This window comes from Lathamus discolor, chromosome 15, assembly GCF_037157495.1.
Source record: "Lathamus discolor isolate bLatDis1 chromosome 15, bLatDis1.hap1, whole genome shotgun sequence".
NCBI classification, from domain to species: Eukaryota; Metazoa; Chordata; class Aves; order Psittaciformes; family Psittacidae; genus Lathamus; species Lathamus discolor.
In genome coordinates, this window is record NC_088898.1 from 2,214,532 (window position 1) to 2,232,322 (window position 17,791).

Below are 17,791 nucleotides of genomic sequence, written 5' to 3' on the forward strand. Positions count from 1 at the left end.
GGTTGGAACTGGATGATCTTGAGGTCCTTTCTAACCCTAACTATTCTATTATTCTATGATAAATTGATATAATATCAGCCTCAATTTCTGCTGCCTCAAACATTAAGTAGAAACCAAGTCAGACACACAGTAACATATTGAGCTTCCAGGAAAACAATCCACCTGAAGAGAAAAACTAAGTTTCTATTGGCAACTGAATTGGGTCATTTAAACCTTGTATTTTGAGACATGGACCTAAACCAAAAGTTCAAATGCAGAACTACTTAAACAGTTTGTTATTTCAGTCTGCAGCACTGCAGCGGTAACCCCATTACCAAGTATCACCTTATCACAGAGGTGAGTTTATTTGAAGTATTGCTTCCCTTCTGCAGAGACTGTGGTGGGTACGAATCCTCAGCCCTCCTTTTGCAGGTGAAGAAGCCATTTTTCAGCCATACCCATTAATTCTGCACTAGTAATTTTGTTTCAACTGAATGAAAAACAAACAGCTGAAGTGTGTACTAAGGGCAAGTGCCAAAACATTTCTCTGCTATAACAGAACTCTGCTCTGCCCCTTCACAAACAAAAGTCCCCTGCAGAAACCATGTGCTTCAGTACAGCCTCTTCAGGTGCTGTTTGATCACATCTTACTAATAACCCACTACCACAGCCAATGGAAAGAGGGGCTGCATGTTAACACTAATTATTGTATTTAAACCCTTGAAGTAATACCTGTTTAATTCTTAATTAAGAAGCCAGACCACAATTTGGTTTGCAGAATGCCAGCAACAGGAACTGTTATAGCTGCTTTGTGCTTTAACTGGCTCTCCCAGTCTGAACATACACTTTAAGGAGATTATTTTAGGATGAGATGTTGAAAGCTTTGGGTTTTTTTAACTGGATGTTGGCTCATTGATGCTGCAGGAAAGGACCTTTTCAGAATATTACAATTACATTGTGAAGTATAATTTCTCTCCACTCAGGCTGCAGGTGGGGTTGCTTACAACCCTGCCTGTAAAAGAGCTTGCAAAGGAATTGTTATCTGAAAGCAGCAGCTGCCAGCTCAGTAAATTACTTTATCAGTCACGGTGAGCTGCAGGCAGGGAAAGCACCTTTGGTACCACACGCACTTTCTCCCCCAGAAGTGACACTCATGTGAAGCGTATAATGGAGGAAGTTAGAAGCTGGTGTTGTAGAGCAACAGCTAGAGTTTCTGTACTGGTTACAGCTGGAAGTGGGCCAGACACAGAGCCAGCAGAAATGGAGAGTATTTTGTGTTTTAACACAACATCTGGTTTGCTGAAACCATCAACAAATCTCTTTAATTTCTCAAAGCCTGAAGGTTCATTTGCATTTCTATTACTTTTGCTCGTGGAATTCTATCAGCTCACCACATAAATGGCTTCTACCCACACTGAAATGCTAACTGCAAATACTCAGATTTTACATACCTGTGAAACTAAGGTGACCCAAACCTACTTAAGGTAGTATGGGAGTTCACGCACAATAAACCACACTGTCTCCTCTGCACCATACCTTCATTTTCTCCCTTCTATTCTTAGGTCTAGATTTATTCTTTCTGTCAGCCGCATGAACAGTCTATATTCTACTTACTCCCTTTTTGCCTTATCTTACCTGACTTCATATACACAGACTCTATACTGTAGGATACCCATATTCAAGTAATACGCATAATACTTATCTATTTCATACAAATATAAGCTTCATTAACATTTCTGAAGCACCTTCAAATATTCAAAAAGGTTATATACAACTAATTTTCCTGGTGTCACACCTTACCACGCTGTCACAAATTGGTACATGTATTGATGTTTATGCAGAAGGGAACTATAGATGTATTTGGGGGGGGGGGATAAGTCAGTCTCTACTTGGAGACTTTTGATTCTTCTGCTATTTTAGCATTAAAAAAAAGCATGATTATATAGATCCATGTCCGTGTTCAACTTCTTATATTAAACTGTATTTTGAACCAGTTTCTGGGAAGATGCCAGCCTGCAGCTCTGTGACCAGCATGCTAGTTATACCAGCAGCATCAAGGTGCATCTCTTTATCCCACACTGATTTAAATGGAACCTTGACAATCCTCCTTGATGGCCACAAGGAGCAGTGACATAAAACCTTCCAGAATACTCCAGCTGCTGTTTCCCTGCTATAAATGGCTCCAAAAACTGCTGTCAGACACATTTTTCTTTTTGGTTGAGATGGGAATATCAGAGCAGCTGAAATTGTTCAACATTTTACAGAAGCTGTTGGAGAAGTTGCCAAATTTATGCACTCAATTTCATACAAAGGTGTAATAGGAATTTTAGAAATTCAGTTATATAATAAATGGTGTACTTAGGCCATTAAAATAACAAGAAAATAATCCCTGAACTCTGCTATTTGATAGATTACTGTCTCAGATGTGAAAATGTGACCAAAGCAGATGGGGAGGTAATTCACTGCTGAAGGCTGGGTTGGCTGATTGACCTAGCTGCTGTATGAACAAAACAATTACAGCAAGGAGTGGTTGTAGCACTGCTACTCATCCTTAGTAAAGGCCCTGAATGTCTGGGATATGCTTGAGCTACCAAAATTGCAAGGAAAACCCCAGCTTCCATAGTTTTCAAATACAGAACACTGTTACCTGATTCTCTGTGGTCAATTCCCATGCCGTTCCTCCTTCTTGTGATATCAATATATAAGATATCCACACAAGCCATTGAAAAATTGCTGTTACTCAGTTTGCAGTTTCTGTTAAAAACAGACCAAACAAAGAAGAAATTCTGATTACATCCAAACTTCCAAGTTAGGAAAAATTCTGCAAAGGCAGCTGAGAGAACACTGGGGAGAAAAGTTTACCCATGTCATGTGTACACACTGTAACATGCTTGGTCAAATAAAGCACCTATGAAGCATATGTATCTGAAATAGTACAGGCCTGAATTTTTCATGTGCAGAACATCTCTTGTATGTGCCTTGTCCTCCTGCCTGTCCAGATCACACCAGCACCACCTCTGCCAGAAGTGACCCTAAACAAGAGAAGTATCCCCCTCAGAGATGTGCACCTAAATCCAATTTCCATGTGCAATCTCATGTCAGTCTCTAGCCACAGAAAGGCAGCAGGTCAGATTATAGATTATCTGGTTTATTTGGGTTTTGCAACAAAGCAGGAAAAAAAGAGAAAAGCCCGGATATTTCAATTAAAAATATGACTTAACTGTTATAACACTACTTTCTCCCACCTATTGCCAGCACTCTTTCTGAGGCCATAACAGACTGGAATTCATTGGTACACTGGAAAACCCAACAGAAATCAGCACAGACTATCAACATCAGGCAGTTTGCACAGAAAAATGCTCTCTTATTTGACTGATCCTGGTCGAAAAAGGTTGGAGGAGAGCTTTCAAGCACAGAATTACTTCTTCATGCCTGAACACTGAGCAGATTTGCCCTGTGCATTCCTGAAGGCTGCATGGAAAACAGCAGCATCTCTGGATGTATCTCGGGCATTCAGTGATAAGCACATGCAGGAGATCTGACACTTGTGTGGTCTGAGCCTGCAGTGGTGTTGATCAGTCTCTGAGCATTAGCCATCTGTCCAGGATTTCCAGATGTCTGGCAGCCTGGCTGGAACAAGAACACATGCCAAAGAGCGGGCCAAAATTTCTAGCCAGAAAAGAGAAAAACCCAACAACAAAAACCCCACACACATACCCTAAAACCCCTACAAATCCCCCCAAAACCTGGATAATCTAAAACAGTCTTACTCTTTAATAGCATAAGCAGAGCTCCCTTAAAACAAAGTTAAGGTCTGGCCTAGATAGTCCCAAAGAAATCTTAGGCAGAACACAAGCAAGGACTGGAGCCACCATCAGTGCTTTTCTTTGAGCTACTTTTTATAATGAAGACATTATTGAAGGGGAACAGATTGTGATTAGCTAAAAGTTGACTGGATTGTCTCCGCAACCACTTGCCATACGCCCAAAATCACACTTGTGTGACACTTGCTTCTTGAAAAGTGATACAAAACACTTCTTAGAATCATGACCTTATTTCTGAAATAAGCAGTAATGTCAGCATTCAGAGAAGGGCCAAATAGTTGCTATAGATCCCCTGGGAAAAATAAACAACATATTTGCCAATATTAAAAGGTTTCATTTAACATGCATTAAGAAGCTGCAAACACTACTGCATTGAGATATGGCAATTTATTTTCACATTCTTAAAATGTTGGCATTTATTCTGTGTTCCTCTTATAAGTGCCAAATTAAGGCTGGACTAAACAATAGCAAATACAGAATTGGAAACAATCCTGTACTGGTCTATGGAAAGAGCAGATGCCTTCAGTCATTTTCTATATATCATAATTTGTATAAATCAAATTGTTTATATTCATTCCTGAATGCTAAATGCATCTGCATAGAAACAGGATCCGTATTTTAAGGGTACATCTGCTGCTGCTGCTTATTTCTTTTGTCGCTGCCAGTGAAAGACAGAAAATGAGATATTTGTACCATGACTAGAACAGATCTATCCATAAAAAACAATGAAAAGAAAACCCTCACAAATAAAAAATACGTGGAAAAAATAAATAGAGTTCCTTGCCATTGCAAGTTGCAATTTCACAATGCAAATCCTTAGTGCACAATGCAGCAGCAACTGGCATTTGGAAAGGCTTTCGGGTGGCCTGGGGCAGATGGCTGTGCCCCACAGCCAACAGAACCAGATGAAGTGACCCAGTTTCAGTTGTCACTTTCTCACACTGATATCTCTACAATTTACTAGAACATGACATGCTGACAAAGATTGCAAATAGTATCTCCCAGTGTATCACTGAGCTGCTGCAGAATAAAGACCCGGGTTCCTACTAGACACGGCTTCACACGTCATGTATTTTGGGAGCTCAGAATGATAAAAAATTATCTATTTTATAAAAAATTTGCAACGATCCAGTGGAACTTACAGGGAAAAGTTTCTTTAGAAAGCATTACTCAACCTACAACTAAAAACGTACTACTGTTAGGGCCTGCTTTTAGTCAGCAGAATCGATGGTAAGCACAGGGACAGCAGTCCTACTCCGCAGGACCCGTTTGTAACTTCTCGACTACACATTAAGTAATTCCTAAAGCAACCTTCACCTTACTGACCTTATGAATGTCCGGAAACCTGTTGGCCCCAACTTTGTTGTCCCTTTCACACCAAGAAATCGGATAAACAACGCAGCCACTCTGTCCACAAGCCGTAGGTAGTTAAACTGCTTCGCGTACTTGGGGAACACTTGCTTGAGACAGAGAGACGGGAGTTCAGGCTCCAGAGTTCTGGTGGTCTCGTGTTCTGGGCCGTCTGCTGGTCCTATGTCCAGCAGGTCTTCGTTTGCTTCCGACACATGCTCTGAAGTCTGACACCTGCAGCACATAGAATAATTTTATCTTATGTTAACCTTCGTCTTAAGAGATTAAATATTCTTTCTGATTTTAAGTAAAAACATTATGAGATCTTTACAATCATGAAAAATCAAGAACAAATATTAAGGTTCCCTAAGGCCGAAATCATGTTTTAAGAGTTCAAGGGATAAGATGACCATCCCCTGGTCGCAACAGCACAATCACCCTGTGTGGTTCTCTCTATATAGACCCTTGGCTATTTTGTCCTAGGAAGAGGTCATCAGTTTCCTACACAGGTATTAAACTGCAACACATTCTAGCTGTGTGCCTTTTGGGCACAGCCCCAGCTGTAGAAACAGATGGAAAACATCTCAAGAGTTCAGAAACTCAGGGGGATGGCCATCAACCCAGCTACCAGATTATATACATGAGTATTTTTTAAAAGATGGGTGATTTTAGAACCTCAAATTATGGCAATTTAAGACATTACATTTGATGTGACTGTTCAGTCCTTCCTGAAAATCATACTCCCTCCACTTATTTAATCTAAAACATTTCAAAACTGAAACACTAGTAACAAGATATGCCTGTACGATTGATTCCCTTACAATTCCCTTTCCTATAGAAACATTTATAGTGCATTCACCGATAAAGACATTTTAGTTTAGTAACAAAAAGCCTGCATGGACATCAGGTTGCACTGCTCCTTTCTGCATCCCTGATCTGGAACAGTATTTTTCTCTCATCACCTTTTTTTTTTGAATTCTCAACAAAAATCAGGCCCCACCAGACTGTTTTTATCTAAAAGAGCAGAAGATTGGTTTCAGTCCACAGAGTTAAACATTAGGAGTTACACATTTCAATCTCCCCCCATAACTTACTGTTCTCCTCAATGCAGATCCCTTGTGATACTGCAGAACATCCATATTCAAAAGGTCTTTACAACCTCATGGAAAGTAATAGGCTCAATTCTTCCCCAGAGACAAGGAACCACCAATGTGTAGTTACTGTCAGCATCAAACAAATTCAGGTATGTAGAAAAAGATGAGTTTCACGGAATTGCATGGAACATTTAATGGGAAATGTTTAGAGATTGTAATAATCTAAGACTAAACTTATTTCCCACTGATGATTAGAAGCCTTTACCTTCTCTGATAAATATAGTACAAAAAGTTCAGCAAGATATATTTGCAGAGAAGAAATTGTAATGATACATTCAGAAGCAATACTGTTCATATAAATGCAGACTGGCACTATTCAGGAGACAATTTCTAGGCAATCCCATTATTTTGCCTTCAAATCCTCTCTGCATCCTGTCAAAATACATTATTTCATCTTCATTGTTGTTGCCAAATTCTCTAAATAAAGCTGATCGAGATAATGGTGTTCCAAAATAGATGTTACATGTTTATTCAGCATGACATAGTTTTACTTCTTTGTCTGTGTTTGACATACACAGATAAAATTAAAGATTGCTCTTCTCCCAAGTTCAGGAAGTCTGAGAGCTGACGGTGATTATTTGGCACACACATAAGCATATGCAGGTTTTCATTTTCTTTCCAGTCATTTTTCTAATTACCCATCATGGAGAATAAGCATAATTCACACTAGGTAGTAAAAAAATTAGTGCTTTTACTCCATTGATCTTTTGTGTTCCTGAGCAGATTTAGTATCCTTCACAAAGTTCTGTTCCAGCAGGGGATAACAATCAACATGGTTATTATCCACCCATAGCACCGGAGAACTTATCAAGTCAAATCTCCAGTAAATCTGTACCTTCGACTTCGGTTGCAAAGGCAGCAGATTTCCTTAGCCCTCTCACAGCCAGCCTGTAGTCACTCAACCAAAACCAATATCCCCATGGATTTGTAGACTTTCTTTTCTACTACATTTCCCTGAAAGACATTACTCCATTGCCACGCTACGTCCCCTTTAGTATGGAGTACTTCAAAGTTATACCTTGAACTTCTAGAGAGAGGTATGTTGAAAACAAATGTACAGCAAGTGCAAGACAAAGGCCCCTTACCGGAAAAAAAGAAGTGAGAATTGCAAGGAAAGCAATAAAGTTTTAATTAGTATGAACTAAATCGTGATGTCTGATTTCTAAAAGACATTTTTGAACCCAAGTTTTCAACCCTGCTTGAACCTGGGCTCTGAACTCATTCATACCTCCAGATGTCACCTTCAAATGGCAGGGGATCACCATTCACTGCAGCACCCCCCATATGTGACACCACACGCGACCACTTCACACAGACCTGAGGCTGGAAACATCTCCCTGCACCAAATGCCAGCTCCAAGCTTATTTAGATGCTGAATGTTAGCAGCCATTGCAACAGTTCTTTGTAAAAAGCATCCACACTTATGTTCAGTGGTGTTGAATAAATAAATGCGATCACTTTTGAGCTAAAAGGCTCTAAAAAGTCTTTAAAGAATAAATGCAGATCTTGAGTAGTGCTGTGATAATGTTCCTCTTTGCTGCAGATAGCAAGGAAAAGAACGTTATTTCTGTCATTAGTTAAGTAAAGCTTAAAGCAATACATGATTAGTTTTGGGGGGTTCTCATGTAAGACTGGATGGTGTTTCACTGCTTTCAAGTACCCTGCGATTACCAAAACTGAGACTACATAAAGCCAAGAAACAGTAAGCATGCAGGCTTCTATTTTTAATCTCAAAAGGTCTGTTCCTTAATTTAAAAATTCAGATCTTCAGCCAGTTGAGCTAGACCCTGACCAAATGTGAAACCTTGTACCCAGGAGGAGAGAAGGTTGTGTTCTTTGTAATGTAACTCTCATTTTAATGATGCCTGGAAGCCCCAAGCCCTTTCTCATTCTAAATTCCAGAGTGTTTTGGATTGTACATTATTCATTCATCATTTAATGTTTTCAGTTTAATAAAATACAAAGCTTTGCTTTAAAAGGTGCAAGTAGAGCTGAGGAAATTTCATTACATTTCTTACAGAAAATGCTGAAGAGACTGCTAAAGGGATCAGCTTCAGATAAATTAATTATAGCCCCAGTGCTCTTTGGTGCGAATGCTGCCCAAGGCAGGAGGCTGGAGTGTTGACTTTGGGGATCAGCATCTCTCACCACAGTCTTCATCTGCAAATCTGTCCTTCTTTCACAAATCCATACCTCTTTCATGGAATGGTTTGTGTTGGAAGGGACCTTAAAGCTCATCCAGTTCCAACCCCTGCCACGGGCAGGGACCCCTTCCACTGGAGCAGCTTGCTCCAAGCCCCTGTGTCCAACCTGGCCTTGAGCACTGCCAGGGATGGGGCAGCCACAGCTTCTCTGGGCACCCTGTGCCAGCGCCTCAGCACCCTCACAGGACTTTTTGCTGAAGCAACAGTCCCTGGAATTTCTGAGGAAGTGCAATAGTTTAAACAAGGGGGGTTTCCAGCCTCCCATTTTTCAAACCATCCTCAAAAGAAATGTGAAATGGCCATGAAAAGAACACCCAAACTACTAACAAATACTCTGGACACATTAGTGATGGGAGCCACAAAAGACTCTTGTCTCCTTGACTGAGCGGGAATGGGCACAATTCCAAATGGACACAATGGACACACGTCAAATTATTAAGCAGAACTATGCTGGGTTTGTATAAAGGTCAGAGAAAACTGTGTTTGTAGAAAAAAAAAACTGTATTATGGTGAAAGAAAAATTATATTGTTGAATGTAAGAAACCAGAGGCTCTAAATTATCACCGAGAACTTCCTTTTTCCCTTTGTATGGAGAAAAGCCTACAGCTGCCTTTGAGGTCATGGATAAAAACTCAAAACCAGCATCCCAAACTTTTACTGAAATAGCTTTTAAAAACATGTTTCTTATTAGAAAGGTGTTTTAAAAATAAAACCATGTACGTTACTGCATGCCTCATTCCTTTCCACTCATATACTGGGAAAGTCCATAAAATATATACATCGGAACAAGAAAAATGTAATTCAATCTGCATTGCCAAATCTTGTACTTCCATTAAGCAAAAAAAGAGAATGTACTCTTTAATCTGCTTTTATAGTTTACTGCTTTTATAAAGTTTAATGATTCGTTTTCATTCTTTAGCCTAGCCCCTATCCCCCAAGATTTCCTGAAGTTTAATTTCCTAAAGCACATATAATTTAATCATGATCTGGATTACAGTGAAAGTCACCTTCTGCAATTTTAAAAGAACTACCTCCTTCCAAAGCAAACCTGCACAAGAGCTTGTCCCTATCTGTAAAACTGAATTGATAGACTCGCCCATTCTGCAGACTCACCTTAACTGCAAGCACTTACACTGACTATACTCTGACTGTAATTCTCCACTGCTACCAGAGACACTGCTTCAATAAAAGTTTATTTCCTGTAGATCTATGGGCACACATGTATGCACCAAATCTCTACGTGGTCTCAACATGACTCATTAAGGAAAGCTGCTTAGCTCAGGGATATTACAGCCAGACTCAGGATCTATAAAAGCAGGATTTGACTGTGAGCTGCACATTTTTGCAAGGGAACAGTGCACATCCTATTTTTTGCCCTAGTGCTGGCTGAATTACGCTCACTTGCAATGCGCCATTACATTTTCTGCTGTGTTTCACTGCCATCTGCCATCACCACACCATAAGGGTGAAGCGGATGACAACTCCCCAAGGGTCATGCAATCCAAGGCCACTATGAGCACTGGCAGAACAGCTACGAGAAGCAGAAATACAGCTCAAGGTCCAGCAACAACAAAAATGCAAGGGGGATTTCCACCTCCCTTTCTACCATTAACTCATTGGACAATAGGAAAACAGAGAAGTTCACCTTTTTGTAATGTTACCTGTCAGATTCAAAGAGCTGCTGAAAACTCCTATGCATATTTACCATCCAGTTCCTTCTCACTCCAGAAAGTGACTTCCAACGCACATCTTATTTACTGTCTCATTCAAGGTTTCACCTTGAGAGTTTGGGTACAACACCCAGGGTTCTCCCTGAATACCCTGCAAAATGTCTATGGACAGTGCAGCTGTGGGGAAGGGATCAGAAAATCCAAACCTCCAGCAAGAGACTCGTGCACTGGTCCCCTCCATTACCTCTTCTCTCCAGGGATTCCCTACAGGCACAGGCAGGAGAAGCAAGCTGAGCCCCACACTTAAGAGCTGCTCCTTAGAATTAATTGTTTTGACTGACACAGCTGAGTCAGGCTAAATGAATGAAAGGTCAAACATAAGGTAATGCTTCTGTTGCTGTACAGAATAAAAGCAAAGCTTCATTTACATACTAATGTCTGACCCCGATACATTAATTTCTCTCATTCTGCAGCTCATGACAGATCTCTCTTTAGAAATGATCAACTGTGGAGAAAATATTAACTGCATCTTTAAAAAAGAATTTAAATTTTAATAAAGCTTATGGAAATGACATCTAAGACTACTTATCTTTTATACATGATTACTAATTTATTAATGTTTCCTCCATCTATGGTTTATCCCTTTCATTCTGACCAGCCTTAATCTTTATGCAAATACGAGTTGCTGAGGGACAAACAAATCTGCAACTACTAATTAAAGGCTTCAGAATTCACAGCATTTTGTCTGCTTGTATATAAAGTTACCTGCCAAGTTCAGAGTAGAATTGGGTAAGAATTGCAATATTCATATTTTTAGGAATGCTCACGTGGTGTATTTAACATCTAGGGCATTGCTAGAAGTATAAATTAAGCAATTTTGGTATCAGCTGACGACTGCTTACCTAATAAAAGAAAATATTATGTTCTGGGTTCTGAAGGTATAATTATTCCCTCAGCTGAGCCTCTATTCTCAAAGCAAGAACTATGTTAACATAGTTAAAAACAGAGAATAATTTGCATGACAAATCTATCTATCCACCCATTTATCACCACAGTCTACGGACCTCCCAAGAAACAGGTACGTCTTTGTTACTGGGGTGTGGAGGTACGAAATATGTTTGTGTGCTCATTCATGGAAACAAATCATTTAGGAAACTAAGTCAAAGCCAGAGCAGTGGCTCTGCATTATCAACCATTCATGAATTTTCTCTTACAAACTAATCCCATTGCTTTTATTAATGCACAGAGACTTCCAGCCCTCACAGTACGTGACAACAAGAAGTGCCATAGTTTGACAGCATCTTGTGTGAATAATCAGCATCTTTTGTTTTGTCCTGGCCACTTGTGAGTTTCATTAAAGAAACAGAATATTCATCTCCTCTTTTGCCCTCTGGCAAAGTAAAAACCATCAATAGGCATTTCCTCCTTTCAAAATAATAATAAAGTAGTGCAAAGATAAAAGTATTAAAAGAAGATTAAACCCCAGAGAGTAAGGAGATTTTGGAAGTTATGTTAGAAGCATTACTGCTCTTCCACATAGTTTATTCAACATTTGGAGAATGCTTTGAGGTAGTCAAAGCAACCACAGTAGAGTCCATATTTCAAAGAGCAGAATCCATCGCATCAGAAATAAGGACTGATAATCACCATGTTGTTGGCAGATAACCATCATACAAAACACAGCTTGAAAATGCAGCAGCTGCCCTGTCTCCTGGAAGCAGTTAGAATTTCCATCTCTCTCCAAGAAAAAAGAATCCGTATCTCAAAAGGAATAAATCACATCACTTAGATTTTAACCTTATTGTGAGCATGACCATGTCTAACTTTGCGTGCACTTTCAAGGCCTAATGTTGCATTCACTCTACAAGGGTGAAAGAAGTGGAGCCCACTAAGTTTGTCTGTGAGCTGGCAAACACATTTTAGGTGACTCCAAGGACAAATTGAGAATGTACTCCATCGCCTTGCCATTTGCTTAACAAAAGCAAAATAATTTATCAGATTCTTGAAGAAGTTAAATCCAAGCCCCTGCAGCCTGTCATCTACAATCCCAGCAGCTCTCATGCCCAGCCATCTGCTCATTGCAGCCTTTCCATTTGCCATCCCAGGAGTATTATCTGTTTACTGCATATCATACTCTAAGTTCCACAGACATCAGTCCTCTTTCAGAGAAGGATGGCTCACTGCTTCTTCAGAGTGGGTGGGTTTCTTATAAAAATAACCACTTCTCATGAAAGATTAAATAGCTTTTGAAAGAAAACAGAAGACTGTGCAAGTCTGACACCTTAACACATTGCTAATGAATGTTTGCAAGATGTTGAAACGTTGTGTGGATCCTCACTTGCTCCACACCAGGGACACAAAGTGATGGATGAGAATACTTCTGATGTTTTCATATCATTTGCAGAGAAGACTAGAGCCACCCTTCAAACTCAGAACCTTAGACAAACTCATGTGCTGTCCTACACATTTTGCCTGGAAAGAAATGAAGTTTGTATGAGATAATGTCCAACAGCCACACAAGCAGTGACACTGCAGTTATCAACAAGTACTATTCAAAGACTAACACTTCCCTTTCAAAGGAGTTGTACAGAGCTCTCCTGGCTGAATCATCATGGATCAGAGGAGTTTTTGAGAAACATGTATGAAAAGAAGCGCTTAGGTTTTCAACAAATCAGAAGTCAGAAAGGCCGTGCTAATTCCCTTGTATTTTAAACTAAAGCTCAATCCAATAAACCATTTCAAACTTCATAACCAAAACTGAAAGTGCGCAACAGTGATACTGTGATTAAATAGTTTCATTAAACTCCTACCTTACTAGGTGATGACTGGAATCAGTGCAGCAGCACACCATAGAGAGAAGGGACATCCTTTAGAGATACAAAGCAGATACTGCACACATGGGATGAACATCCAACTGCATGTAATAGTTGCACTTGAGCTCTGTTTTTATTTCTATAGAGCTCCCTAATACATAGTTTAAATCACTGAAGAAATGCACCTGAGGAGTCTCAGATGCAAACTGCTGAAAAAAAAGTTATTTCCTAGTTATTAATTGAGATTCTTTATTTCCAACTTTCTAAGAATAATGGTAATATCAGTCTGCATCAGCTAAAGATTTATTACTTTCAATGTAACAGAAACAGTGAATGCTTGTGCTATTACCTGTCATCTAGTCTGAGTGCTGCAGAAACACAGCATTACTACAATGAAATAATGGATAAGCAATGCAAAACCTGCATCGAAAAACTTCGTTCCACTGTAGCAAAGAATTATTATAGAACAAAGATCATTATGTATTGTCCCCAATACTTTACTTTGTGTGGAGGTAGCTTTTATTATTCCTAGTAGATTTATTTGTGTTCACTATTTGCTTTTAAGGTACTTATGCGCCTCATTACTCCTCCAGAGTTTCCTTCGTTTCTTTAGAAAAGTGTGCCTTAAAAGTAGTAATACAGGATACTGCCAAGGCAAACCAGTTGTAAAGCCTGATGATGTATTGAAACCAACATTAGACCACCAAATGCCTTAAGAGCAGAAGAGAAAAAAACCTGAACCCCATGGAATTTCTTCCCCTGTGGAAACGATTCTTAGAAAGCAGTCGTGATTATGGTAGGATAGAAAAGGAGCTTTACCCTGTCATCCAACAGAGTAGGAAGCAGCAGTGCAATTGCTTTCTATCAGCAGTAATCCTCCTATTAAAGCAGGTGAATTCCACACACACAAAACAACACTGCTGGTGATTATGCTCCTGTTAAGTCATGTGGCTTTATGCTTTCCTTCTGTGGCAACTGGGTGCTAGGCAGTTTTACAGCTCTCTCATTTTTCAGAGACTAGAGACCAATTATTACTTAAAAATAAGCCAATCATCTCTCCTGCTAAAAGATGACTGGCAGCAGAAGTTAAATTATAGAGAACATCACTGCCCCCAATACATTCATTTCTGTCACTCTGTCACTGTAAGAATTTACAGCAGATAGATATAATCTCTTTGAAGGGGGATCAAGTCATAGAAAGTACAAGCCTAGTTTTAAATAGAACTTTAATTTTAATGAAAGCTTCAGGGAATGATGTTTATGCTGCTTATCTTTCATACCTGGTGATTAAGTTAATTTATACTTAATGGAAGAGGATATTTCTAATCCCCAGACAGGCTCAACATCTGTCTGTGACTATGTTTTTGGAAGCCTTAAGCTGCTTGTGATTGATGTAATAAAACCAGGATCCTGCAGAACAAACACCTGAAGGATATCTGTAAGAGGGAAAACGTTTTTTTTTCCTGCTCAATGCCTTTGCTTAACTCAAACCAAAATTCCAAGCCCTTCATTTTGCTGTCCCTTTAAAACCTGCTTTGCACTCCCTCGCCGTTAGTATGTGAGTACAAACAGGGGAATAAGCAAACAGTTCTCAGACATGGTTATGATCTAATATTCATACTCATTATGCACAGTATCTGACAATACAGAACTTTCTGATGGCCTGAAGCTAATGAGAGTAATAAGGCTCCTGCAAAAAAAACAAAGCAATAATATAAATTTTTCCTCCATTTCTCATTCCATTCCATCTAAGACCAAATGTTACCAAAATAAATGCCTGCATTTACCCTATAGTTACAGCAGGGAAAAAAAAAGTCTTGAAGAGTAAACATCTTGCCAGGAAAACAGATCATTGCCAACCCTATGCCGACAAATCACAATATTTCTGTACAAGGCAAGAAAACACACAGCAAAGAATGGTATTTCCAGCTGCTATGTATATCCATGTTATTTTAAAGGGATGCTCTTCCAGGAAGGAAAGCAGCTACCAGAGATTATTACAAAGCAGTTCAGGAATACTATCACACACTGGAAAAATCCATGGAAGTTCCAAGCAACACAGAATGGAGGGAGGAAGACCTAGAACATAAATTGAAGTCAAGTGGCAAAAGAAAAACAAAAGTGCTTAATCTAAAACTGTTTCTGAAAAGGGTAAGTCTCCCTAGAACAACTTGCATTTACGCATTAACCAATAATACCGAAAACATGTAAAAGCAGTGCAGTAATATTTAAACTCCAATACTGTATCAAGTATCTTGTAAGAATGTCTGACACACATCGTTAATCATTTCCTCAGGCCTAAAACCTCCTTGTTATATTAGAAATACCCTCAAAAACCTTATTAATGCTATATCTTTATATTAAATTGTGAGTATAAATTATAGATGTTTCTCTGCAGTAAAGCAGCAGAACAGTTTGAGCACGAGCAGCACAAGCTGGACCCATTCTATGGCTCTGTTCTCTGACATACTTGTTCCGCAGCCGTTGACTGGGTCCATCCTGCCACAGATCACTGCCCTGATGGCCGGGGAACAGGCAGCACAGACAGTTGCTCAGGCAAGGCAAGGCTCCAGATCTAGAACAGCGAACACACGTGTAATGTAGCACCACACCAACCCACGTACAAAGCATGGAACAGCGAATGCACTTAAACACAGAATCACAAGAAGGCAGAGTGAAGTTCACTGTCACAAACTAGGAACACGCATTTAAACTCTGGCACTTTCTAGCCACTGAATTCATCTAAGGAACAAGTTCAGTTAAGTGCCCATGTGGAAAAGTTGAGTTAATAGGAAATTCATGCATTTCCCTAGTCTATCCAGTTTTACCTCAAGAAATCTATTGTTTTCATGTATCTCTGTCTTCAACTTCTGTGGTCCCTTAGGTTGATTTTGCTTCTCCCTCCTCATGGTTCCCCTCTAAGGATTGTCACACAACTTACATGTATAGGACATACTTGTTAAGGAATTATCAAGCCTCTAATCCTTCTTGCTTTGGTATTTTCTTGAGAAGGTATTTTCTCCTACATCACATTTTGATATCCCACTTCAGGTTTTATTTGAGTAAAGAAAAATCTAGGGAGTCTTTATTTTACTCCAAAGGATGAAAAAGAATTGAGATCTCAGCAATTTCAGTTGCATGAAAGCAAATCTGTAATGAAAAGGATCTTTTCTATCTCCCTCCACATATCTTAACAGCTTTACTCACAGCCTTCTAGAAATAAGAGGGCTTTTTCAAATCAGAAGAAATTCAATTAATTTCAGAACTGAGCTGCCTTTTTTCAGTGTTCTCCTCAAACCACATACCCAAGACAGTGAAACCTGCTGGCTGAGACACACGTTGCAGTCAATGAAAGGTCCCATCAGTTACTTCAGCCTGCCATAAGAAAAGAAAGGATTGTGCTTTGTTCAAACTAACAGTTCCAAACTTGGGCTTTCATGTTCCAGTGCAGTGAATTAATGGTTTGCATCAAATGGAAATACAGAAATGAACTGTGTTATTTCTTATAATGACATGGGGTAATTGGATCATTCAATCTGCTCTGTAACTCACTGCTGTACCAACACTGACAACTATTTGCTCTAAGTTCTCCCATTCTGAACCCTGACATCTCAAAACATTGCAAAAACATAACTCTTAGAAGGCATTTGCATGTATGAATTTTCCACTGGTGTTAAGGGATATAATCCATGCATTAGCATTCATTTATTCCATTTTACTGTTACCTTAATAAAACACTGTTATGTGGCCCAGGAGCCCTACTCCACAGGAATTTGTTTCTTTTATTAGGAAGGTGATGTACTTTAGTATGCCCTTGGCTGATCGATTTGTTATAACATCTTCCTGCTTGCATGAAATCTTATTTTTTTAAATCAATTTGTTCGTGGGTTGTGCCATCCCTGAGAGAACATAAAGTATACACTGCAGCTCAGCAGCTACATGAGGAACTTACAGATATTAACTGGAAACCAAGACAAAGTATTCAAGGCTCACCCCACAGATTTCACGCTGTCAAAGCTATTACAGTTGGTCGTAGTTTTAGGTACACGTAATGTACAGATTGTAAAGATGGCAAGGAGACAGGTAAGAAATGAGACATTTTTATACTAGGTACAAATACACACATAGGCATGCTGCATATACAGACATATATACAAATACGCATTAGGTATACTACCATTTATTTTTGTATTAAATACCTGCACACATATTCCATGAAAACTATCTGCTGGGAAGCAATTTAGTATCAGAAAGATTACAGAAAATTGGAATTTCCTGAAGTTTACATTATAAACCAACTGGAAAAATTAATTTAAAAGTGGAGTTGCATGGAGCTCTTGGAGCGAGTAGAGGAAGCTATGGAGCTGCTGCGAGGGCTGGAGCAGCTCTGCTCTGGAGCCAGGCCGAGAGAGTTGGGCTGGTTCAGCCTGGAGAAGAGAAGGCTCCTGAAGGGGAGACCTGAGAGCAGCTCCAGTGCCTAAAGGGGCTACAAGAAACCTGGGGGGGGGGGTTGACAAGGGCTTGTAGGGACAGGTTAAAGTGAATGGCTTTAACCTGCCAGAGGGGAGATTGAGATGAGCTCTTAGGAAGTTCTTCCCTGTGAGGGTGGTGCTGCTACTCCTGCAGTAAGTCAAGATATCACCCAAAAGACTAGATGATGTTAGCAAGCTACAGGGTGAGCAGAGGTGAAGATTATTTTGCTGATAGCAGAAACTCAGTTCTAATGATTAGCATATTGAAGTGTCAGGCCAAAAAAAATTTGCACTCCAGCCTAACTACTAATCACCTTCCCTGTAT

General features: G+C 39.6%; 1 protein-coding gene across 15 annotated transcripts in view; it reads right to left on the reverse strand.

The window, feature by feature from the left end:
* Positions 1-17,791, reverse strand: part of TTLL11 (tubulin tyrosine ligase like 11) — a 62,163-nt gene that overhangs the window by 18,436 nt on the left and 25,936 nt on the right. For 14 of the 15 annotated variants that reach the window (XR_010616099.1, XR_010616097.1, XR_010616098.1 and 11 more), the window contains exons 7-9: positions 15,465-15,569; positions 5,130-5,387; positions 2,627-2,733 (exon numbers count right to left, since the gene is read on the reverse strand). Coding sequence is in view for 1 of the 15 variants with exons in the window: in XM_065695248.1 (XP_065551320.1) it covers positions 2,627-2,733; positions 5,130-5,387; positions 15,465-15,569 (470 nt within the window). In the remaining 14 variants the exon portion in view is untranslated. The remainder of the gene's footprint in view (positions 1-2,626; positions 2,734-5,129; positions 5,388-15,464; positions 15,570-17,791) is intronic. The other variant, XR_010616100.1, reaches the window with a different exon arrangement.